Consider the following 26,490-nt stretch of genomic DNA (forward strand, 5'->3'; position numbering starts at 1 on the left):
CGGTTGGTATCTGAAGTATTCAGGGGACAGACACAACTTTTTGTTTGCAAAAAAGCAAATAATTCAATTAAAGAATGGGCTAAGGACCTGAATAGACTTTTTTTTTTTTTTTTTTTTTTTCCCAAAGACATACAAATGGCCCACAGGTAATGAAAAACTTCTCAGCATCCCTAATCATCAGGGAAATGCTGTTAACGAAAAAACAAGAAATAACATGTGTTGATGAGGAGGTGGAGAAAAAGGAACGCTTGTGCCCTGTTGGTGGGAACATAAATTGGTACAGCCATTATGGAAAACAGTATGAAATTTCCTCAAGAAAAATTAAAAATGGAACTACTGTTCGATCTAGCTCAGTTTTTCTTATTTATAAATTTAAACCAGGGACTGTGGATCAAAAGTTTCAATGCTCCATTTCTGCCAACGTTGACTGAAGTCCATATGCTCTTCCCTGATTTACCTTATCAGGACAAATGACATGTACATGTACTTGTTACGTGTACCTCATCGGTGTGCTTAAAAACCATTCTAGCAATGGACATTGTGCTAATGCTCTCAGGGATAGCTACAACAGACTGTACAGCTCCTATATGATAGCAGACTTTAGACTTTTCAAAAAACTTGGACTAGAAGAACTAATAGTTGTGAGATCGTACTTTTTTCTTTCATGCCTGTGAACTGTGGGTTGCACATTTTTAGTATCTTCCGGTATTGTGGTTCTTAAAGTTTCACAGACCAGCCGCACTGACATCATCTGAGAACTTGTCAGAAGGACCCAGCTGGTCTACTGGGTCAGGAATTTTGGGGGTGGGGGTGGGGGTGGGGTCTGGCCATGGGTGTCTCACAAGCCCTCCCACTGATTCTTATGAATGCTGAAGTGTGAGAACCACATTTCTTTATAAGAATTAAAGAATTTAAATACAAAGTGCAAATGTCTGGTTATCTTGATGTAGTGGTAACAGGAGGATACGAAGTTCCAGTTCCAGTACTCCAGACATTATCAACGTATTTGGTAATGAAAATACTGCATGTGAATGGGAAATCCCAATTAGTTGTTGCAAGAATTCTTATCGACTTTTACCATTCATCATTGCATTTCCTCCCTCGTTTTGGCAACAATTCAATAGATGCTTTTAGTTTTTACTTATTGTTACAGGAGTTGAAATGAGCAGAAGTAAGTCTGTCTTGTGAATTTAAATCAAGCCAAGGGTTTTATTCACGATATTGAGTAGTATTTCTTTCTTTATTTTCAGTCTTGTTTTTTTATTCTTAGGTAATAATAGGAAATTAAATGTCATGTCACTTGACTTCCCTTTGGAATTACCATATACCCTTTGGTGTCTTTCACAAAATGGACATGTCCCCACTCAGTGGCATCTTCTGGCTTCAGTCTAACTGGAAGCATTTGAGAGATCTGTTTCAAAATTCAAATAAATCATGCGTGCCGGCCCGCTGGAAGTTAAATCCCGCATGAGCGCAGTTTGTTGAAGATTCCAAATATTAGCTACTTCTGTGCGGGGCTTTTGTGATGCACATTAAAAACTTCATAGTGGAAAACTGTTTAAGGCAGGGTTCTTGATTTTAAGCAACAGAAACCAGCTCTGGGTTTTGTGAGCAGAACACAGGATTTATCGAAAGGTATTTGTGACTTAGAGAATTTCAAGGATGTCCAGGGAATGCAGCTGAACCAGGATGGGCATGACTGGTGTTAGGCATCCAGACTGTAGACGAAATCACATCACAGAAGTCCAGTGAGAACAGCACATGCTGCCACGGTCTCAAATCACACACCCTTGCCGCCTCTAGATTCTGGCCGTGGCTGTGTTAAGAGGGGTGACAGTTCCCCATCTGTGTGGTTCCCCTAGTCCATAAGTGAGACAGTAGATCCCTGCTTTTACAAATAATTCCCCCTCATTCCCAAATTCTCCCAAGTTTCCTCTTGTGCTCTCAAACTTTTGGAAAATACTTAAGAAGACATTCTGGCTACACTTATTTACCTATTTCTTCGATCTGGTTCGATAAAATGAATATTGCTTTCAGGACACTGAAACACTTCCCAGTAAGATTACCTCCTATCCTATTTCATGAACATGTTCCAGAATCACCTCCCATGACCCCTCTGCAGTCCTGGGCCCTCCCTTCCTCATGGTTTCCAGTTACCTCTCTGGCCTCAGGACTTTGTTCAGGTTATTTCTCTAGCGGGAACAGTCCCCTAGCTAAGCCTCCTTACTCCCACCCCAGCTTAAAACAAAATTCAAAGTTCTTACGATAGTTCCTAACAGTGTCTTTAAAACTTAGTGAACTACTATCCGCAGTGACGAGGTGAGATGTGTATTTTATACTCAGGTAAATACACACATGCACCCAGGAGTATATGCACACGTATGTGCACACACATGCATACCATGCATTTAAATGATAAAAATAAATGTTGCTCAAAATAATGCTTATCCTTACAAGGTGTAGTGTGCTTGAAATGTTGGCTGGTCTAGGCCAGTCTCTTTTTAAATAGCTGTTGTGACCTATTAAAATTGTGAATGTGACCCACAGTTTAAAAAAAATATTTACACTGTTTGCATGTTTAATTTTTACCCACTTTTTCAAGCTCGTTTCTTTCTGATACCCTCATTCATCATATCCAGCCATTCTAGACTTGTGATTTCTTCCTAAATATCAGGATCTTTCTTGTGTTGTGGCTTTTCACATGCAGTACTCTCTTCCTGATATGTTACTCTTTCTGCTTTCCACAGGGCTGACTCCTTTTCATCTTCTAGTTTTTTAAGCTAAATCTTTCCCCTTTGGGATAACATTACTTGACTCCTCTGATAACCCCACCACCACTTATTTGCTTTCATATTTGATTTTTCTTCCACAGACTTAAGAGAATTTCTCACTATCATATTGTATTACTTATTTATGTGTTTTGTTTTGTTTGGAGAGAGAATGAACAAGTGGGGAGGAGGGTCAGAGGAAATGAAGACTCCCCATGCGCAGGAAGCCCAAAGCCAGGCTGGATCCCAGGACCCTGAAATCATGACCTGAGCCAAAGGCAGACATTTAACCGACCGAGCTACCCAGGCGCTCCTGCATTTCTTATTTTTGAGCACCTACTCCTCCTCTAGCCCTCGTGACCGTAGATATCATGTCTCTTTTGTTCCTTGTATTTTAGTTGTCAGAATAGATGCTCAGTAAATATTTGTTAATGTGTACAGAGTCACCTGCAAAGAATAAAACGTTCTCCCCGTGTGAGATACTATAATGATCTGCCCATATCATATTCTATCTCCATGGTACCTTTTATGGTGTAAAACTTGCAAGATACTCTTATTTCCTTAATTAACCATTTTCAGGCCATTGCTTAATCCTCTGGCTGACTAGCTTATTGGCGGGAGGACATTCAGAATCTGGGCAAAACACAAAACACACAGTTCAGAGATACTCTATACCTGGAGTTGTGGATAAGACACTTGACGCTAAAGAAAACAGGAAATTGGTGATAGCTAAGGTAAATTGGCATAATCATCCTGGTGAAAATGCAAGCAGGGAATACGCAGGGTCATGCTTAGCCCAGGTGTGTGCCGAGGCATGATGGGATGCAAACAGCACTAATTTACTGAATTCAATGGATCAGCCCTGACATTTACATAGAATCTTATAAAAGAGTCAGCTACGAAGCAGCATCTGTTAGCAATAGGCACGTATCTACGTATTTACATTCATTACTGGATACATCTGCGGAACAATGGAAAGGCTTCTCTTCTGCTATAGAAATAATATGACACATTATTTTCATAACAGTCTGGCAGTCAATAAAGAACAAGCAAAAGGAACACAGTAGTACTTTTCAAATGCGCCCAGGACTGCTTGGGAATTTCGCTGTTCCAGGAACGTACGGTCCAGAAATAGTAAGCTGCTTTCAGTCTGATATGCCAAATATTGAGTAATTTTCTGGGACATATGTTTTGGAAATTTGGGGGGAAAAGAGTGTTCGGGCAATATCTCTTATGTATTCATTATGCAGTATGAAAAACAGGCTGATCCAAGCCATCAGAATTAGAGTCATTCCTTCCAGTACCTAGGAAAGATCTTTGTCCTGTTGGTGCTTCTTTTTCTTTTCTTTTCTTTTCTTTTTAACATACATTTTTCAATATTTCTCCAGGAGCTTAAAGCATTTAGACATGGCAGAGACCTTTTGGAGTTATCTGTGCATGACTTGGCTCTGGCTCCTCTGGAAACAGGACTCCCAACGACGGGTTAATGCTTATCATCCTAACCTTTAAAGGACAGGGACTAAGGATATTGTGGTCCGCCTCTATGACCCAGTTTAAAAGTCTCCTCCATTCCCACTGCAAGGGTACATTTGTCAGAAGACAAATTCAGAAACCTTCCACGACACTTCATTTCCTAATAAATTTTGTCCTTCCCTCGAAATGGTCAGTCTTTATCCCAGTATGTGTCTGTGCAGTACCCCAGTCTTGTCTCCTGTCCCAGGGGTCATGACTGAGTGATGAGGATAGCTCATGAGTCAGGCACACTCTTCATTGACTTTCCCCTTCTCCCATTCTTCTCTTACTTTCTAACTCACAAGTGATCTCTAACTACTAGAAGAAAGTATGAAAAGAAACGTGGGTTGCCATGTTTTCAAACTGACTTGAGGGCTGTAGAGATTTTAGGTATCTGTGATGCATTGGTTTGTAGGCCCCTTGTTCCCTGAGAACTCCAGAGGTATGCCCCACAGCTGGAGTGACTTAAATCCCTTGGAATGTGTCTCTTATGGTAGCATACTGACTTCCATGATCATAGAACCTCTAAAATCCAAGTGTGTGGTGGTAAGTATCCTCTGAAATAACCCCACCTTCTCCGTCTCTCCTCGTTTGTCGTGGGGAGGACGTCTCCAAAGTTTCCATTCTGAGTCAGAGAAGACGGGAGTGTGGTGCTAATGAACAGTGAGATCCAGATGTAAGCAAATTCCAGAGAGCAACAAGCAGCTCATGGGTTCCCTGTAAGACCTGTAGGGGCTGTTTCCCACAGTCCTTCACAAATACTGACAAACAGAAAAAGCTGTTTTTATGTGATGAAATGGTTGAGGACATGGGCTAAATGCAGACTCCCAAATCTATTTTTTTTTTTTAAAGATTTTATTTATTTCAAAGAGGAGAGAGGGAGAGACCACAAGCAGGGTAAGGGCAGAGGGAGAGGGAGAAGCAGATTCCTAGCTGAGCAGGGAGCCGACCTCAGCCAAAGGCAGACGCTTAACCAACTGAGCCACTCAGGTGCCCCCAAAATCTACTTTTTTTTTTTTTTAACTATCTGTTTGCTTTAGACAAAGCTATGTAATCTCTTTAACCTTTTCTAAACAAGTACTCACCTTATCTGTGAACTAGAAATTATAATAGTACCTATCTCATAGAGTTGTAATGAAGATTAAATTGAGTCAATACCTGAAAAGCACATTAAATAGTGCCTATTGCATACGAGATGGTCAGTAAATATTAGCGATCATTAGCTATTGTATGTTTCACTTGTGAAATCAGCTTTGTGTGGAGAGCATGCTTAATCATTTTGTTCAGACTGCGAAAAGGAAAGCCAGCACCATGCCCAGCTTTCTGGAAGTATTTATTGTCCTAGGTATATCGCTACACTTTACTTGACTTTACTTAAATATCATCATCAGATTGTGTTATTTTAAGTACAGTGAAATAGGGCCACTATCATATGTAGTGGGCATAAATTAAAATAAGCACGTTTCTCTTTTTACCAAAATTCAAAAGCAACATGGCTGTTTTTTATTATATAAGTGTGTAATGAAAGAAATATATCAAATTACTTCTGGTTGGGAAACAGAGCAATGATGGTGTGTATGTATTTTAAATGGCATTTTTCTGTCTGTAAAGAAAAATGTTCTCTATGGGGTATTTCACACATCACTCTAAACTAAAATTTATACCTGGATCTCTGGTAACTCTTTCTGGGAAAGCAGTAACTTTACTCAGTGGAGAGTGCTTCTAGAGCGCCTTTATTATTTTACCAAAATTTACACTATAGATTATATTACAAGATAATTTATAATGGTTTTGAATTACCTGCTTTAAGTCATACCAAACCATCTTAGAATAGTTTATATAGGGTCGCCTGGGTGGCTCAGTGGGTTAAAGCCTCTGCCTTCTGCTCAGGTCATGATCCCGGGGTCCTGGGATCGAGCCCCACATCAGGCTCTCTGCTCGGCAGGGAGCCCTCTCTCTCTGCCTGCCTCTCTGCGTACTTGTGATCTCTGTCTGTCAAATAAATAAATAAAATCTTAGGGAAAAAAAAGTAGTTTACATAAATTTTTACGTTTTACCAGAACCAAAAAGTTTACATTTTAGAAATTTATGAAAGTGGCTATTATGTCAAATATACTTTTAAATAGAATCATATTTTTAATTGTTTACGGGTATAGCTGCTACGTACCAGCAACTGTGTTCAATGTTGAGGGTACAGATGGGAATAAAACACAATTTCATAGGAGTATGAAGACACGAGGAAGTTAACAATAAGTGTATTGAGAGCTGTTTCAGGGACCCAGAGAACAAAACATAGCAGCCCTATGAGGAATGGCCGCGGAGGGCAAGGTGTGCAGAAGAGTAGTTCTGGGAGGAAACAGGGCAGAGGTCAGTGTGGTATGAGTGAGGAGAGCATTTGGAGATATTGCTCGTCACGTGTCTGGACATCGTGGAGGCCCCAGCCCTGCTGCTGCTTGTCAGGCGGGTCAAGGGTTTTGAATTTCTTCTGAAGACCAGGAAGAATCATAGAGAGGTTTTTAGTTTGAGTTTCATAGTTGAGTTTTGGGAAAGTTCCCCTGGTGGCAAAGTTGAAGATAGATTGGAAGAGAACCAAACGAGAGGGAGGAAAACCAATTTTGGGGGCAAGGATAATAGAGAATCTTGCGGACAAAGGCAGTGGGAATGGAAAGGAAGATGGGAGATTATTTTGTAGGTAAAACTAGTAAGATTTAGTGATTGATGTCAGTCTGGATGAGGAAAGAATGAGGTAAGGATAGTGGCCCTCCACCAAGAGGGGGAGTTTAGGGAAAGAAGCAAGAGAGAAAGGGAATTTCTTTTTAGCCATAAGTTAAATTTTACCTAGGGGGACTTCCCATTTTTCATGGGGTGGCTGTTAGAAACCCAGATTTTAATTCTTCAAGTATAACCACAATGTAGAGAGAGATATTAACTCATGTAAGGTCATTTACTATGAACATGTGTATAGTAAAAATAGGTGGTCTGAATAAAAATGAGAAAATATAAGAGCTAAAAATGGAGACCTCAGAAAATACTCGTATTATAAGTACCAGAAAACTAGAGCCTCCAAAATGTCCTTTAAAGGTAATAGTGAGAAAAAGCAAAAAGTGGACAAGAAATGCCACAGAAGCAAGAGAGGTTAGGACATCTACATAGACCTAGAAAATGTCTGAGAACATAAACACTAAATGGGCAGTAGTGGGTGGCTGTGGGGTGTGGGGCTGAAGAGAATGTTGATAAAACTGAGAATTATCACCGGATATTTGAATTTTTTTTTTTTTTTTTAGTGAAAGTGTTTTATAACTCTCTGTACTATTTTGGCAACTCGTTGTGAGCTTTTAATTATTTCACAATGAGAAGTGAAAACCAAAGTCAGGTTAAAATGTAAGGGATAGTCCACTGGAAAGGAAAAATAAATCAAGCAAAGCAGCTTCTTCATCAGAACAGGAGAAGGAAGGGACAGCACGAGGCGGTCTGCACTGTCGTGCGGTAGGTCGGTCAGAGAAGATAAGGACTTGTCGTCAGCCTTTCAGCTTGGTTTTTAGATTAGGCCACAAGCGACGTTATTAAAAGCAACTACCATGAAAAGCCCAGGGCGGAAGCTTCACTGCATTTGTTGCCAAGCAGAAAGTAAGGAGGCGAAGAGGTGGTTTAGTCCTCTCCTCGGGGAGGAGCGTGAGTGTGAAGGGAGGAGGTAAAGAGAGGGATGGAGGGTCCAGCAAGAGGGAACTGTTTGCTCAAGGTCCTTACGGGGGCAAGGAAGAGATGGATGCGTACTCCCTTGGTCATGAAGGTTTAGTGCAGATTGCCCAGGAGTGGGAGGTAGCATGGGGATTTGACCTGTCAGCCCCCTTTTTTTGAAAACTGGGTTTTGCAGGCAGTGTTTTAAGGAATTGGAGAAGGCCCTCAGCAGGATTTCTTGGTGGGATGAGACCTGAGCTTATTTCCGTGCTGGAGGTAGGCACCAGTCAAGGGCAGAAGCTGTCAAGGACAGAGGAGTGTTGAGATACTTAACTAAAGGAACGTACCCTTCGTTTCTGGAATGAAGTCCATACAGAAGTACAAAACTCTTCTTGTTCCAAAGGCTAAGCTAACTGATAGATTGTAAGCATAAATTCACACTAGAAAAGAACTGAGGATGATCTAAATAAGCTACTAAATTGCTTCCTTTTTCCTTCTTCTTCTAAAGCCGAACAACAACTTATCCTTACACAGAAACGCAGATGTACAGCCAAAACACTGGAGGGAATTACTTTGATACCCAAGGGAGTTCCGCGCAGGTGACCACCGTGGTTTCGTCCCACAGCATGGTGGGCACTGGTGGGATTCAGATGGGCGTCACGGGAGGACAACTCATCAGCAGCTCTGGAGGAACCTATCTCATCGGCAATTCCATGGAGAACTCCGGTCACTCAGTGACCCATACCACTCGGGCCTCCCCAGCGACAGTAAGTATTTGAGTTTTTGTTTCTTTCATTTAGCTTCTTGGTAGCCTCCATGGTACATTTTCTTCTCGAGGGAAGAAAAAAAAAATAACGCAGACTGGGGTGGGCATGAATGTGTTGAGTAGTTTTAGTTCTGTGGTATTTTCCAGAACGTGGCCCGTGTGCCTCTGTGCGGGTTGAAACTGATATGTGTCCCCCCCCCCCCGCCCCCCGCCCCCGTTACGTGAGTTGGGAAGTTTTTTATGAGTAATGGGAAGAGAGGTGAGTCTTCCTCATTGATGCTAATTTTTATAGGCTTCCTTCAGTGATTATAGTAAAATACTGTAAATTTCTGCTGAAAGAACTCACTTTTATCTTGTGCTGATATACACTGGCTTATGAAGAGTAAAATACAATTGAGTTTGAATTTTCACATCTTTCAGTAGTTGTCTTAACTCATCACCAGAGCAGGTACCATACGGGCAGCATTTCCCAAACCTCAGACATTGAGTTTGTCCATATTGACTCACATAGCCTGTACTATTATCTACTCAAAGTATTTTTAAAAATTGATTCACTTCTAAAATAGAAAACCATGTGTACTTTTTTCTAAAATATATAAAAACCCATACTTAGATAGTAAAGTTAGAAGTGTTTACCCCTGTGCCATTTTATAAAGTCCCTCTGTTCAACCACAGAGACAATTCGGGAAAGACTGACGTAGGTGATTCCAGTGAAAAAACATCTCCGTTGGCTCTGGTGATAGGCGTGAGCATGTCTCTGAGGAACCTGCCTACATATTTGAGTTTTCAGGTTTTTGAAATTTAATACAAAGATTTATTTTGACACAGATTTTAATGTATTATAATGCTGTCCTAGAAATAGTAATAATAAGCTGTGTAGAATTTGGTACCATCAAACTGTGTCCTGAGCTTTCTAGCCTACCCTCAGCTAAGTATAAGGAGGGTAATCACTGAGAACCGCCCCCCCGGCTGAAGTAGCAATGGGAGTGGTTATGTACGTGCTTTATGTAAAAGGGGGCCGGCGATTTGAATTAAGTGCATTTTGTAATCTTGCCGTATATTTTGTTCTTACAATGAAATAGAGGTAGAAACAAATTGAATAGGAAATAATTATGACAGGCTTTACCTTTCTCATTTTATGGATTTTCCTCAAGATATAATGTGTCCCTGGTAAGTATTTTGTATATAATTTTTATGTTTCTAATCATTGCATGTGTCAGACTTTCATCACTTGGTACTTTCCCCCTGCTCCATCTCTAAAAGCTCATTATATTTAATTTACTGTTCCCTACTAACATCAGAACAGATGACTGGCCATTCTGAGGGAGAGCTCTTCTTTGTACTTCTTTCTTTGTGTTTTTGAAGCATTTCTTTGTGTGTTTGTCTCTTGCTTTTAATATCACTAAATATGACATTTCTAAACTTTTTAGCCACGCTGGTATATTTATGTCGATTAGAAACGAAATCATGGGTTCTCTGGACCTCATTCCCCTAGCAGTAAAATAAGGGCTTAGTTAAACTCAACGATATCTTAATTTCCTCCCAGCTTTAAAATCATAATATTTATAATTGTAAATTGTAAAATATTGTAGAATATCTTTACCATAAAAGGAAGGAGGTAGATCAGGTACCGTACTTTATAGCACTCCTGACAAAGGCTACTCGGAAGGTCATTTGCAGTGAAAAGGGAGATACTTGCCACTTATCAGGGCCTGAGGAGAATTGAAAACTGGGGAAACCGAGCTCTTTCCCACCCTCTCCCATTCTTTTTGCCATCCCCAATTCTTCTCCTTCCTTTTCTCCAGGAGTTGTTGTCTGTCTTCACACTGACTGCAGGCTGTCTGCTAAACATTCTCATCCACTGGATACTGGTTGCTTAAATTTATTAGTATTATCACTGAGTTCATAAATATGATGATTTGGGATCATGACAATATAGTTGCAAATGTAACAGTAAGTTTTATAGTTTGTTTTTTTTTTTGTTTTGTTTTCTATGTAGAGTATGAAAAGTGGCATTACTCTTTAAGTTGTCCACTACACAGATTTGATGTGTGATTTTTATTTTAAACAACACTTAAAGTAGCTGAGTTAGAGTAACTGGGAGTAATGGAAACCTATTAAAAACCATCGATCTGTAGTATCAATTGTATATATTAATTTATACTTTTTAAAAGAACATTAATACCTAAAGTTCTCTTATTAAGATTTTTTTTGGTCCTTGTTAGCAAAAAGAATAAAAAAGTTAAATAAAAAGGTAACTTTGCATGGAAAAATCGTAAGGTTAAAGCACAAATGATAGTGTTCTATGATAGATATATCTATCCATCTAATAATCTAAATATTGTAATATATTTATAATGTGATCTATATAATAACATAATAATAAACCATCTATATATACTTCTGCTAGGGTTGATTGTATTATCTTCCATTATTGTCAAGATTTATATTTGATTTAGATTCTTCTCTCAATAGTGCGAAAGATCATCTCCTTCATTCACCATGAAGTGTACAGTTTCGCATCTGTTACTCTAGTGAAGGGAACAAAGTCTAAGTGCCATGCAACCTATTGACAATTTCCTACCATGCTCCTTTTACCAAATGTTCGAAAATTTGTAGCTCCTGGTTGTTCAGACTCCTAGAACTCAGATTATTTTGGCAGGTACCATGTCATTAAAGGGAATTTGCTTATTTGCATGTATCGTTTTCATTCTCTGTAGAACCCATATAAGCACAATCTTGAGCCACTTGTTGGTCAAAACTCAAGCTCTTTCCTTCAAACATCGAGCCAGGCTGTGCCATTAACGTTCATCTCCCTCTGTGTTCTTTAGTGCTCAGCCTGTCTCCTATAGCATGCTTAACACAACTGAACGGGTAGCAGTAGTCCATACCGTGGTCAGAATTCCTGCTTGGGAAATAGTCTATTGGGGTTATTGCTTAAGAGGTCATAAGAAGTGGAATTTACAGTCAGCTAATTCAGTTAATGTGAAACAGATTAAGTTTTGAGTTCTTGGGAACACGAGAACTTTACTCAGTTCATGGGTAGCAAGGTTTCTTGCGTGGTTCTCAGAAGAATTGCCTTGACTCTCTCTTGCACTTGACTTGAGTCTATACAGAAATCCTTCTATCTAAATTTAGTAGGAATAACTTCTGGCTCAAAGAAAAGTTTATTTCAATGTGCAAACCCAGTTCCCAAGATACGCCAACAGAAACAAAATGATCATTTCAAATTGAAGCCATTGCTAAGAAGAATAAACAGTGCTTGAAATATTTTCATACCTATCTAATATTTAGTATATAACCATTTTTCTTATACTAGAAAGATCTCTGAGTGATTAATGGAAAATTTGCATTTGAGAAAATGATTCCCTTCAGTTCTATAACTTTAAATGACAAAACATTTACATTACGTGTTTTAGTATTTGATCTTTGCACTATAAAAGTTTTCAGATTTCAAGTTACATAGAAATACCAGAATTTTCTGAAAGATTATGATGGCAATATATACAATTTTATTTTATGACTATATATTATAACATAAACTACTAATATCAGATTTGGTCAAGATACTATTTTTCCTTTTACTGTGTTTTATTATTTGATTATTGGAGTTGTGTGTATAATTCATATGCACATACACACATATATACATATATGTTTTTATTTATATAAATATGTATACACACACAGTAATAGACATTTCCTGCTGGTAGTATTAATAATTTTCAAAAAGAGTAATATTTTTAATGGAACATCGCTGGACATGAGTTAGCTAAGTTACTACTTAAATAAATGTTTTATATTTTATTAAATTAATAATGCTAGGGATCTGTTTATTGTTAATATTTCAGTGGCATGTGGATATTAATACGGAGGAGTTAGCTTCAGTCACAACTCTGAGCTCATCATACTTTGATATTTCTCCTGATTGCATCACCATGATGTTTCCTTGTGTGTCTTCATTCATTTAAAACTCTTACTTTCCTGGGGCACCTGGGTAGCTTGGTGGTTAAGTGTCTGCCTTTGGTTTGGGTCAGTTTCTCAAGGTCCTGGGATCGAGCCCCACCTCGGGCTCCTTGCTCAGTGGGGAGCCTGCTTCTCCCTCCGCTCCCCCTCCGAAATAAATAAATAAATATATTTTTAAAAACACCTCTTATTTTTCTTCATTATCGTTCTGTGGAACCACATCATTTGCAGAATTTTGGAACTTGAACCCAATTTGCATTTGAGAATCAAAACCTTGTGATTGTAGTTAGTGATATTTTTGTGCTCATCGCAACATAGTTTATTTTATACCAGACTTTATAATAATTAGCCATTTAAGAAGCTTTATTTACTTACTTCTCCATAAAGTAACATTTGTGTTCTTATAATTAGATGGTTATTTATGGAGGGTTTTTTTTTTTTCTTCTTGTTAACTAAATAAGATTACATTAATCATTTTTTAGACTGTGATATGAAAGCTAATTTTTATACCTTTCTATATATATATTTAGTATATATTTAGTAATTATATATGTTAAATGGCTCTTGCTAAAAGTAGATCCCACCTAGAGATACAAGGAAAATGTGTTGAAACTAATATTGTTTATATCTCTCCCTCTTTTGATTAATGTAAAACACCGTCATTTCTTTCAGTTTCCTGGGAGGGAATTTGAATGTCCGTCTCCTGCTATATAAGTCAAAGTCTGGCCTTTCTTGTGTAATTACAGAAACTTAAGCTTTGTTTAAAAGTTAGAGATGCTTTTATTTCTTTATTCTTGGGTTACATGTTTATGGATTCAGTGTAAGGTGAATTCATCCATTCATCTTTTCTTTTTTTCTGAAAAGATGAATGGATGGGGAGCCCGGCTGTGTCTGTCAGTAGAGCACATACTCTTGATCTCAGGGTTGTAAGTTCGAGCCCCACGTTGGGTGTAGAGATTACTTAAGAAAAAAAGAAAACAGGTGAATGAAGGTGGTTAGTCCCTCCGCAAAATGCTTTTGCCCTTCTTATTCCTTTACTGGGATGGTCCCAGCGGCCATTTATTCTGTTTTTATTAATTTGTGTATGTGCATTAGTTACGTATTCTTTTTTTTTTTTTTAAAGATTTATTTATTTGACAGAGAGAAATCACCAGTAGACGGAGAGGCAGCCAGAGAGAGAGAGAGAGGGAAGCAGGCTCCCTGCTGAGCAGAGAGCCCGATGCGGGACTCGATCCCAGGACCCTGACATCATGACCCGAGCCGAAGGCAGCGGCTTAATCCACTGAGCCACCCAGGCGCCCCTAGTTACGTGTTCTTAAGTAATACGAGTGGAAAGATCTAGGAGTGTGCGTGATGGCTGTCCTCCTGACACTGTTCTCAGGCTTGCGTCCAGGTTTTTGAGTCATGCTAGAGATATTCTGTGAAGAGCAGAATGTCTCTCCCTGTCTCTTTCTCTGTCTCTCTACTGGTCATTATGTTTTTTAAAAATACAAATAGTAATTTAAAAATACTACATCTTGCTTGTTTTTCACCTAACAGTGTATCTCAGAGATTCTTTTTCACATCGGCCCTGGAAGGCCTTCTTATATTTGTGGGAAATGACTGTTACAGAAGGTGGCAGACTGCCCATCTCTCATACCAAAGTGGGAAAAAAAATAATGTTGGATTCTGGGTTATGGCTATATAGAGGTAGAAAAGCAAAATAGTCACCTGAGATGAAAATATCTGTTGAATTATCATACGTAAAAATAGGCTTGGAAGAAAATCTTTTAATTTAAAAGTGTGCATAAATTATGCATACATCAGTTTTATGTAGTTCATATATTACAGAAATAATCATTCCTCTTTTAAATAATTTTCTTAGTCTTCCAGTCAGTCTCAGTGAGAAGAATAAAAACAAAAACAAAACACTTCTCCTCTTATTTTGGCAGAAACACGATGTCCATTACGATCCTAGCATTTTCTGTTTCCCATGCCCTGTTTTCTCTAGGCCAGCTGGGGCCCTCACATGAAACTCCTCCGAGAGAGTCCCACGGAATCTTCTGTTTCCTGTACTGAATCCTAAACTGAGTGAAGGTTCTGGGACCTCATTTTCCAAGCACTTAATACAATGGGACTTTGAGTGACTGGTGGTCTCCATCGCTGTATCTCTGCTCCATTTCGCCGTTGCTCAGTTCCACTCTGCTCCAGCCTTGAAGCGGATAAGCTCTAGAAGGCGTAATTTTGCGGTTAAGGCTGTAAGACATTCCACTCCTAGAAATCCTGATAAACTGGAAGGTTAAGACAAACAATGACAGAGGCCTTCAGCCTCTCCTGAGCATAGCTGACGGGTTCTCCTGAATTTCTAAAGCCAAGTGTAATGAGTTATTCTAATTTTTAGCCGTTTCCTAGTGAAATAGGGTTTCAGAACACAGGGTGTTGTAAACATGCCAGAAAGGGCTATATTCTATTTCCTGCGACGTCTAGATTAGGCAGGTTTCATGTTGGTAAATTCTGCTTAATGAATATGGAAATAAGCAACGTTCCAGGTGATCTCTTGTATAACTTTTGCTTTATCCTTGTATTTATAAGTCACGTGTCCAATTAATTTACTAGTTTGAAACTACTCTAGATTTTGAGGGAGGAAAAAAAATTACTCATGTTTCACTACTGGAGACCAGGTAATTCCAGCTAAAATACGAAATGGCTTGGTGACAAATTAAAATACAGGAGTCATTGGGGGCACCTGGGTGGCTCAGTGGGTTAAAGCCTCTGCCTTCTGCTCAGGTCATGATCCCAGGGTCATGGGATCCAGCCCCGCATCGGACTGTCTGCTCAGAGGGGAGCCTGCTTCCTCCTCTCTCTCTCTCTCTCTGCCTGTCTCTCTGCCTCCTTGTGATCTGTCAAATAAATAAAATCTTAAATAAATAAAATAAAATAAAATACAGGAGTCATTGTGAAGACCATACAATTTTTTATTTCATTTTTATTTTAATTCCAGTATGGTTGGCCTACAGCGTTATGTTAGTTTCAAGTGTTCAACATTGTGATTCACCGAGTCCAGACATCACCATCCGCTCATCACAGCACGTGCTTCAAACCCATCCGCTGTTTCCCAGCTCCCTACCGAACTCCCCTCTGGTCACTGTCAGTTTGCACTCTATAGTTGAGTCCATTTCTTGGTTTGTTTCTTTTTCCTCTTTGCTCTTTGGTTTGTTTCTTAAATTCCACATATGAGTGGAATCGAACAGTATGTACCTTTCTGTCTGACTTATTTTGCTTAGTATTAACCTCTAGCTCCATCCATGTTGTCGCAAATGGCAAGATTTCATTCTTTTTTGTGGCTGAGTAATATTCCATTGCTTATGTATACCACATCTTTTTAATCCATTCATCTATCAGAGGACACTGGGGCTGTTTCCATTATCTGTGCTCTTATAAATAATGCTGCAGTAGACAGGGGTGCATGTATCCCTTTGAATTAGTGGGGTTTTTTTTTGTTGTCGTTGTATATTTGGGGTAAACACCCAGTATTGCGATTACTGCATCATAGGGTAGTTAGGCCCATAAGATTTTAATACTGACTGTTCCGCTGGCTCATGTTTTTTCATTTAATGAGGGAAAATACAACACAAAGCCTCTGACCGATTACCAATTTTCAATGAGAGAAAATCTCTCCATGTTCCCCTGTTTATCAGTTCATCCTCCAAACGTATGTGATTTGATTACTGTCTCCTCAGCATGTATAACTACAGTTGTGTTTACTAGCCCCAAGATTATCTGGATTCTTTCACAACTTTGCTATTGTGTTTGATAATAGCTATTGGAGCCCATAAATTTCACTGGCTAGGACTTTAGTAATCTACCTGTAGAATGTTAGAAATAATTTTACACATTTACTTTAAATTTACTACTTAAAAAAGTTTTAGTACCTCTCCTTCCCATCTGCCTTATAGGAAAGGAAGATGTTGGGTTTTTAATCATGCTTTCAAAATTACAAGAAAGATGTAGTTAGATAAGAAAAAGAGAACGGGAAAATAGAACGGAGATAAAGAGCTCAGCATTGCAGTTAAAATTGTATACCTGATAAGAACCATGAGCAGCAGATGAAAAACCATAACAACTAGTAAGAGAATTTAGTAAAATTAATGTTTAATGAAATCAGTAGCTTTTCTAGATGCAAATGACAGTAGTTAGAAAATATTATGGAAGCCACGGTCTCATTTATTATCAATTTAAACCACACCATGTAGTAAACTAACAATATATGTACGAAGTCCAGCTGCTAAATAGAACTTTAAAATTCCTAAAGCCTGAAGAGACGTTTGCGTGAGTGAAAAAGAAGTTTCAGTATCACACATTTTGAATCTTCCTAAAATAGCTTTAATATTTCAATATGAACCCAATCCAAATACCAATAGATTTTCTTCTTTTTACAAGAAAGGCTGTTTATATAAATAAACATGCAAGAACAGTGAAGGAAATTTTGTCAAAAGAGAAATAATGGAGAGTAGAGTAGGGTGTTAACAGCCTTACAATTTGATCCAAACATATTGTAAAATTAGAGTAATTCAAACAGGATTGTTGGCACGTGAATAGATCCGTGTAGACCAGTCGTGGACTAGAGACCCTAAACAGGCTGAGTGAGTGTAGAATATCGCGCATGATAAAGGTAGTATTGCCTATCGGTGGAGACATCGTCGATATGTCAATAAATGATGTTTGGCACAACTGGATTACTGTTTAGGAAAGAAAAGTAGATGGGTTCCATCCATTAACTCCTTATACAAAAATTAATTTTACTTGGTTGGAAAAAACACATTCTATCATTATCCTTTGATAGTGGTGAAGTATGATGTAAAATCCAGAAGCTACAAAGAATATCTCTTAAAAAAGCAACTCCATAAAGGGGAAGTGTTCCAGTGACAAAAACCACAGGAAATAAAGGCAACAATGAAACAACCTGGCATAAAGTTTTGAGACATTATATCTGAAGAACTAATGGGTTTAATGTATAGACCACTGTTATAAATCCATGAGGAAAATGAAAAAGACCAAAAAATGCCGCAAGTATATGAATGAGCACCCCGCTGAAAAGGAAATGAACAATAAAGCACAAAGAGAGACTGTTGTTCATGTCTCACACAGGTGGAGCTGGAAAAGTCAGTCAGCCTTGCCAGGGGTGCAAGAAACCAGCCCTCTGTCTTGCTGTTGAGAGGAGTCTAACTATGGCACAGACAGGAGTAGAGAGTGCTATGGAAATTTTTATAAAAATGGAAAATACATCTATCCTTTGACCCCAAGAGTGTACTTCTAGTAATTTACCCCACTGACAATACGCTTGCATATGTGAAATGCTGCGCGAACATGAACCACCATATTCATGGGATAGTTCTTTATAACAGAATTGAGAGTTCTTTATAACAGAATTGGGGAAAGGCTAATTGTCCGTCAGCAGGGAAATAGTTAAATAAATTTTGGTGCGTTTGTTAATTCAGTGGGATTTTATACAGCCGGTCAAGGAGGAGGCAGGATGTGTGCAGACGCAAGTGGACGTAGAGGAGACACATAGATCGAGACCTAGAGAGATGGAAAGATCTCCATCCATATTGTTAAGGGAAAAGGCAAGAGGTAATGTGTGCATGCTTAAATAGAAACATACATTTGCATATGCTTATATAAGCACAAAGATATCTCCAGAAGAATGCATGAACAAAAAAAACATGGAGACATGTGAATACATTATCTATTTGAAAAAGGTGATTTACTATTTGCAAAAATCTCAAGCAAGCCCTTGATGATTATACAGTGTCTGTATCTGGTCGTGTTTCCCGAATGCCTACAGCTGACACAACCCTTCCTTTACGAGCCCAGTGTAAAGACTGCTGATGAGGTATCACAATTCAGGTGAAGTCATGTTCCTGGAAGAAGTCCTCCTTTATTAGACTGTGGGAAGTTCAGAGAACAGAAACTGGCATTAAATTCAGTAAAGATCTTTGGATCCACTCTTATTCAGTGGTTTGGAGCGGAAGTGAATGTTTTGTGTTTGTGTTCATGTACTTGGAGTCTGGATCAGTTTCTTTAATCATTCACTCAGACATTTATGGAGCCAGCAGTGTGGACCAGGCACGTGCTTCTGGGAGTATAAAAGGTTTACCATATGGGTACCAGAGCCAGTTCTGGCATACCAGAAAGCTGCCGAATCCTCGAAGGCAAAAATGGAAATCCACAAATAGCCTCCAGACTTCTTTAAAGCGGTTACTTTCACTTTTCTCTCTTACCACATTATTTTTTAAAATCACAAATGTTAATGTGTTATACATTGATTAATTTTAGATTCACCAAAATTTTATCTTTGGATTATATGTTGCTCATATAAATTGCAAAACTGCCTCAAGGTAGGATTGGATTGGGTGGGAAGAGAGTGAAAGAGAAGCAAAAATCCAAATAATACTTAGACTTCAAAATTGCTCTTTAAGTAGAGTTCCCGAGCACCATTATAGAAATGAATGCCCATTCTCTCCCTGCTTACTCTCCCTAAAATAGTAAGTGCGGTCTGACCCTGACAAAGAAGAAAAATGTTGACACTCTTTTACTGCCATGTTTCTCCAACTTAGTGTGCCTTCTCTGGGGGCCTTCTCTGGGGGCATTGATTAAATACATCCCTGGACGGAGCCCTCCCCCACTCTCCCACCCCTGGGGCTATTGATTCAGTGTGGGAAGGGGTCCAAGACTTGCATTTCTTTTTTTTTTCTACTTTTAGTGGATGTATTATTATTATTATTAAATTATGAGAGTTCATACGTGCGTTTTATTTTTTTAATTTAATTCGTTTTCAGTGTTCCAAAATTCATCACTTATGCACCACACCCAGTACTCCATGCAATCCGTGCCCTCCTGAATACCCACCAGCAGGCTCACCCAACCTTCCACCCGCCTCCCGTCCAAAACCCGCAGTTTGTTTCTCAGAGTCCACAATCTCTCATGTTTTGTCTCCCCCTCCGATTTGCATTTCTTACAAGTGCCCTGGTGACTCCTATCATACTGATCCAGGACCACCATGCTTGGAGGAATCCTCTGTTTTAGTGATTATGCAGATGAAATACCAAGTGAACATGTGCTTTAGTACTCAGAATAATCTGCAAAAGGCAGATTTGAAATCTTATATATTGGAAAATGGAAACTTGGCTTTAAAGCCTATCACTTAATTCTAACCCAGCAGGTTCCCGAAGGGTAATTCTAGCCCTGCGTACTTAGGGAATCGATGTCTCAAAAACAGTTTCATTGTCACACACTGATAATGCTGGTCTTTTGGGTCCCAGTGAGGGCGGAGGGATGTGGGCTGTACAGAGTGATCAGAGGAACCAAACCAGCAGTCTTGGTTTCAATCCACCAACTTAAGTCAAATATTCTTAGAACACATTCAATTTATGCAAGGTTTTTTTTACCCCCATTTTTTTTTTTCCTCATAAATATTTCAGAATAGCTTCAGGTGGTACAAAACTGCCAAAACTTCATGTTGAAAGCGAAACAATTTAAATTTTTTCTCTAGATGTCATAAAATTATGTGAATGGAGAAGATTTTATATAGTTAGGCATTTGCAAGACCTAAAACTTCTTTGCTCTAAATGCCTAGGCATGGAAGATTAAGATCTCATCATTCTTTCCTCTGATGTTCCTGGTTGGAGGGCTTCCTGTAGGAAGCCCCTCTGACCCGCCCCGCCCATCCCCCCCCCCCCACATATACCAGGAGACTGTCATTTCTATCAGATAAATGTGGTGACTACGTGTTCATGTTGGTCAACACAGTTAGCTTTTCTGAACCAAAGCCACCAAGTAGAAACATTTCTGATTTGACCTCAGATGCAAACAAAATGTGAAGTCTTAAGAGTTCAGGGGAGTAATTACCCCAAAGAAAATTTCCAGTCTCAAGTGTATTCTCTTGGTTGGATTTCTCTAAAGAAAAGGAAAAAAACAAAAACAAACTGTGTTAATTGGTGAGATTAATACAGTAACCTGTATGGAAATAAAAAAGGGAATTATTATACATTAAAGATAACTTTTTGTGATGATTAAAATGTGACTACCCATTTAGAAGCTTAGGTTGCCTTTAACTAGATCACTATGAAATCATTTTCAAGTAATATTTGTCAATCATATTTAAACCCTTTCCCATTAGAAAGTAATTTCCTTGTAAACCATTTAGAAATTGATAATTTTGCCAGCCACTCCCCAGAAGTTTCATTTGATATATTTGATAATTTTGATTTCAAATATTCCATGATTGATATTTATGTTGTATTTGCATAAAATGGAAATGATATTGAACCTTGAGGGATAAGTCTTGTATTCTAGTCTCTTATTTAATACCTGTGAAATCTCAAAAAATCCCTCAATCCCAGAGAACCTCAGTTTTCTAATCTGTGAAAAGGAGATAATATTGCTTGCCTTCCCCACTTCTCAAAGTTGCTGTGAAGATCGCAAGAGAATTAATGGAAAAAAGGCTTTATAAACCATAAAGTATTATAGTATTACTTCAGTTTTTAAATCACTTTCACAATTCTAGAAAGGAAATAGTTTCTACCAAGAGACCAGTTTTAATTATAGTGGTAGTTGAATATATCAATCTTGACCTTTATTCTTTAAAATAGATTAAAAAGCCATTTCAGAGTCAAGAGAATGTGCCTTGACCTATAAAAACAATGAATAAGGTGATATAATTATTCTTTTTCCTTCTGCCTTATTAGCATGTAATGGAATGACTGGTTGATATTTACATTAAGAGAGAGCCCTAATTGTCCACAACGTGATACCCTATTTGAGTCATGTACAGGCCTACATAAATGGATGTATAAATCACATGTCCAGGGGAGCCTCTTTTTTACCACATGTAACTTGTGCAAAAGACTTGTCACCCTTCACCCTTCGAGTCTCCCTCATTTCCAACTGCAATTTACCTTTTTGACATTACCTGCTGCCCCTGAATGAACCCTGTGCTCCAGCCAGCCTTGAGTCCTTGTACCTGCAGTATCTGGCCGCGGTAGAGCTCTTATGAGGATTCTGTAGGAGAAAAAGCTGAGGCTTTCTCATCATACTGTCCAGAGCACAGTCCCTCAAAGCCTCTTTGTCCTTCCCTGTTCTCCCCACTCTGCCCGTTCTGTGCGTAGGTGAGGGCAGCCCTGACGTCTGTCGTCCCAGATCCCGACGTCCTGTAAACCTCCCTATCCCCCAGCGGAGCGCCTCAGCCTGGGAGCAAGTCTGCAAAACGAGGGGCCATCCTCTAATAATAAAAGGGCCATCCATAATGTTATGGGAAAGAAACTACAAATGCCAATTGCAAATAATAATGGGAAATTATAAATAATGGGGAAAATGGTTTTTTTCTTATTTCATTTTTGTCCTTAAAAGTATTTGCTGCCTTAGAAGACGTATAGTATCGATCCCTTCTTTGAGGTTGGGAGAAGAGGTCACAATTGTATTTGCTGGACATCCAGACACCATCTGAGTTCTCTTCTCCTCTTCCCATGCTCTTTTCCTAAGGGCTTGGGTGGGACGTCCCTCTGAAGTTGAAGTCCTTTTCGGGACACTGATTCTTGGTTAGATACACCCAGGGTAGCCCTGGGTGGTTGGAGACCCTCTACCTGTCCTTGGTTCCCACAACGCACTAGCATTGTAGTGGCTGGAAAAGAGTTTGCAGCCTGGGTTTGAGGCCGTATGTTCATCATCCTGGGTATCTGTCCCCCATCAGATCATAGGTACCCTGTCCCCTTCCAGGCCTTCTTAGAGGGTGTGCTCTCTTTTTGTAGGAGCTCCACTGAGTTTTACGTATTGTTTTTTCTCTTACATATGAAATCCAGCAGCTCCCCAGCCTCTTCTGAATGTCTAATCCTAACTCCTGAGACATCAGGAAAGACTTTTGTCACTAGTGCAATCTGCTGTATTTGCTCTATGCTCTCAGAATAATCGTGGCTTCCGTCTTCCATACACCCCTGCGCACACATGCACACCTGTATGTGCGCGCGCGTGCACACCCACACACACACTCTGCCACGCAAGACCTAAGGTTTGCTTATTGACATGTGGCCACATTTTTATCACAGTTGTGATCATTGCCACTTCCTGTACCAGAAGCAAAGTCGTTGGCATAGTCTCTGATTAGCCCTCCAGACTTAGTACGGGGTGTCTTTTGCCCAAGTGAAGGAAACCCATATACACCATTCCCTGATTTTCGGTCTCTGGAGAACTCAGCGTTTGGTTGGGGAAGCCAAGTGTTACACCTCTATTCATTTTAATCCTCCAGTGACTAATTCGCTGGTGACACAGTCCCAAACATTTTTTTAAAATACAGCCCTTTTCCTCTTTCTTTACCCAAATGAAGCTTCGGTAACAGCCAGACTCCCAGGGGTGCCTGCTCTCTGACGAAGTCTGATTTTCCTGAACTGTCTTCATGGCCAGTGACCCTCTCAGCACGGTGCTCCACACAGTCCCCATTTTTCACATGATTCTCCGCAGTCGTTTGTCATAATGACACACCGCAACGAGGTCTTTGCATCCTTCTGCGACCATGTGGTTGGAAAGAAATCTGGCCTGTGAGTGTAGCAAGTTCTCATTACCTGCGTGTTGACTCTTCGGACCTGGCCAGGCATTCCGTCGGGGCTGCCTCTGAGGCTTGGAGACCCTGTGATTCCCAGAGCTGGAGAACATCTCATTTGTCTCTCTTGCTTTTCTGCCCCCGAGGCCTGCCACTCTTCCAAGATTGCAGCAGCCTGTCTAAACACAGAGCAAAACGCTCTTCTTCCATTGCCAAAAATACGTCTGCAGGAGGATGGAAGCAAAGTTTCCTGTCTTGGGCGGAGAACCACTCCCAGAGTCAAGTCCCCTTCTCCCCGGATCCCCGCATGAAGCTGGTGATTCTGGAGTGTTTTAAAATCATCCCTAGCATAGTGATGAGGATCTTCTTTTCTCTTCCAGAAGACTGATTTATCTAGGAAGTCTTGTGCCCGGATTGTCGGGAATGGATGGCGGTTTCTTACCTGCTCTGTCATACAGGGAGTTTCTTGACGTCACTCGCCCCAGTAATCCCACTTAGTGCCCTGAAAGCTTGTCTCTCCAGGCCAGATGTCTCATGTCGAATGGAGCATCCCACCACCTGATCTCAGAAAAGTTGCCGTAGCTTCTTATCTGATTGTGAGGCAATAGTCCAGGGTCACCTGAACCAGCCTAAACTCCCAAGCACCACGTATCCTAGCAATAGGTAATTGCCGAGAGGACATGTACACGCCTGGTGACTCAGTTTCAGGATGATAATTCAGTAAGAGCTATAACTGGGCACTGAACCTTAGTTCAGAGCATTGACTTTTCAAAAAATAACCTCCTGTATCATCATCGTCTAAAGCCTCACTGGTTTAAGGAAGAAATGGAAAATGTTTGTCTACCATGTCCACTTGGTAATGACCCAAAACAGTAACCACGAATTCTTTTAGTCATAAAGAAATTAAAATTGCTGGTTAATAAACCCACACAGACCTAGATTTTGCCATCATCACTACTGCAGTGACACCTCTGATCATTTTCACCTTTCAACTCAATGTGGAAAATCAGGCAATGCAGATCATTGTATTTTTATCTAGTAGACTGAAATCAAACCTCGAACTCTCGACACTCAAGCTAGAAAGAAAATGTAGGCATTGTAGCAAATTAGACTTTTGAGCGAATTCGTTTTTTTTTTTTTTAAGATTTTATTTATTTGTTTGACAGACAGAGATCACAAGTAGGCAGAGAGGCAGGCAGAGAGGGTGCGGGGGGGGGGGAGCAGGCTCCCTGCTGAGCAGAGAGCCCGATGCGGGACTCGATTCCAGGACCCTGGGACCATGACCTGAGCCGAAGGCAGAGCCTGAGCCTAAGCCACCCAGGTGTCCCCTGAGCGAATTCTTCACAGAAGTGATCTAAAGTCACGTTAGGGTGAGGCTTTCCAGCTCTCTTTTTGGGTATATGTGTTCTCTTTGCAAACAAGAACACTTAGGATGTCCTTTTAAGAGATGAGTACCGAGGTCCTTTGTAGTTCTGCAGTTCAACATTTTAGTAAAATGCTTGCTTACTCATTTTTCTGTACATTCACGCTGCTCTTTTGTAATGTGTGTTTTTTTCACTAGTACAATATCACCTTCTTCAGTTGGTTTTCAACTGAAAATCTACTACATGACCATTCACCCAGCAAGGAGTGTTTTAGAAGCCAGGTTACTTAATTTTGTGATCTAAAAGAAACTAACAGTGAAACAAATCACATTACGTAGTCTTATGAATTGTTATAATCTCTATTTTAAGAATATGTTTTTCTCTAATTTCTAGTCTAACATTTTTGTCAGTTTTATATCTTATTAACTCAAGCAAGGGAGGCAGAACCAGTAACTTGTGGAAATAACATAAAATAGAATTAAAGCTATTAAGTTCCCAAGTTGCTTAGAAGAAAATTGGATCTAATGCTGATGTAATTGAGACTGGACATTCTGTGGGTAAAGTTCCACCAGGAAGCAATTGGGACGTTGATGGGGGAGAAAACTTCGCTGTGGACATTGCCAACCATCATTTTTGTGTTGGTGGGGGGACACGGTACGTGAGAATTTCAAGGCATCATTAATTTCCGTAACCTCTGTAAACTAGAAGTAAGTCAACTCCATTTGAAAACACCTAAGTGTTCTTTATAGGTGCTTCTACTGATGTGCTGATTTGATCACACGGTAGAAATAAAAGTAACGAAATCAGTTTTCTCTCTTACATAATGTGATTTTTAAATTTAACTTCAGTTAATGTTGTTAACATAGCCAAGTAACCAAATAGAGTGTGTTCAGAACCTGATTTGACAGTACGTGCCCTAGCACTGGGAGTGAGAGATAGACATCTTTTGCTGTGAGGTTATCAAGAGTGCATCCCGTGTATTTTAGGCACCTGCTCCTTAGTTCAGGTGCTATGATTGCTCATGGTATGCTGAGATTACATGGTATAAAACTGTTTCTGTGGTTGTCCTTTTCTTTGTTGACTCTGAATTATTTTCTCTTTTATGTTCCATTTCTGCTGTCATTTCTAATAGCTCTGCCTCACCACCACTTCCTAAAATATAACACAGGGGCCATGATTACATCGTAGTGTTTGTTCATACTAATGACCCTCCATTTCCAAGTTTTAATATAGGGTTAAGAGAGGAATGGATAGAGTTAGTAGCTTTTGAATACTAATGAAAGGGTCTTTGTACATTTGCATTAAAATACTAATGCATGTTAAACACAGAATCTGCAGGGTAATTTTTCTTCCATGACAAAATAGAGCAAATATTAAATACTCTGTGAAAGACTGTTTAGAAAGAGAGCGGTTACTAGCCCACATCTTGAACTCTGAAAGTCAAGAATGTTTTCTCATAACTAGAAAGAAACCACTGGAGTTCCTGCTCTTCAGGCCTCCATTCTGATCATCATTACAGAATGTTCCAGAAAAAAAGAAAGGAAAAAAAAAAAAAAAAAGAGGTGTACTTTTTGCGATCGGGCTTATCATTAGCGTGCCTATTTTTTTTTTTTTTTTTTATTCTCTGGGGGTGGGGCGGGCAGGTGGGGGAGAGACACATTTAGGTAAGACCTGTTCATTAGCCACCATTGAAGAAGAAATTGAACTTTAGAGAATCTATCAAAAATTCTCTGGTGAGCCTTTTATTACTATCTTGTCTTGAGCCCTTTTTTTAATGACATCTATTATCAGATTGAAATGGCGATTGAGACGCTGCAAAAGTCTGACGGTCTGTCCACTCACAGAAGCTCTCTCCTCAACAGCCAT

General features: G+C 39.5%; 1 protein-coding gene across 20 annotated transcripts in view; it reads left to right on the forward strand.

Annotated features, from left to right (window-relative positions):
- Nucleotides 1-26,490, forward strand: part of RFX3 (regulatory factor X3) — a 440,711-nt gene that overhangs the window by 333,163 nt on the left and 81,058 nt on the right. For 15 of the 20 annotated variants that reach the window (XM_082694397.1, XM_082694413.1, XM_082694414.1 and 12 more), the window contains 2 exons: nt 8,467-8,725; nt 26,416-26,490. In XM_082694397.1, the coding sequence (XP_082550523.1) occupies nt 8,467-8,725; nt 26,416-26,490 (334 nt within the window). The remainder of the gene's footprint in view (nt 1-8,466; nt 8,726-26,415) is intronic. The other 5 variants (XM_082694403.1, XM_082694404.1, XM_082694406.1 and 2 more) reach the window with 1 other exon arrangement.

Source organism: Mustela nivalis, assembly GCF_964662115.1.
Source record: "Mustela nivalis genome assembly, chromosome: 13".
Taxonomy (NCBI): domain Eukaryota; kingdom Metazoa; phylum Chordata; class Mammalia; order Carnivora; family Mustelidae; genus Mustela; species Mustela nivalis.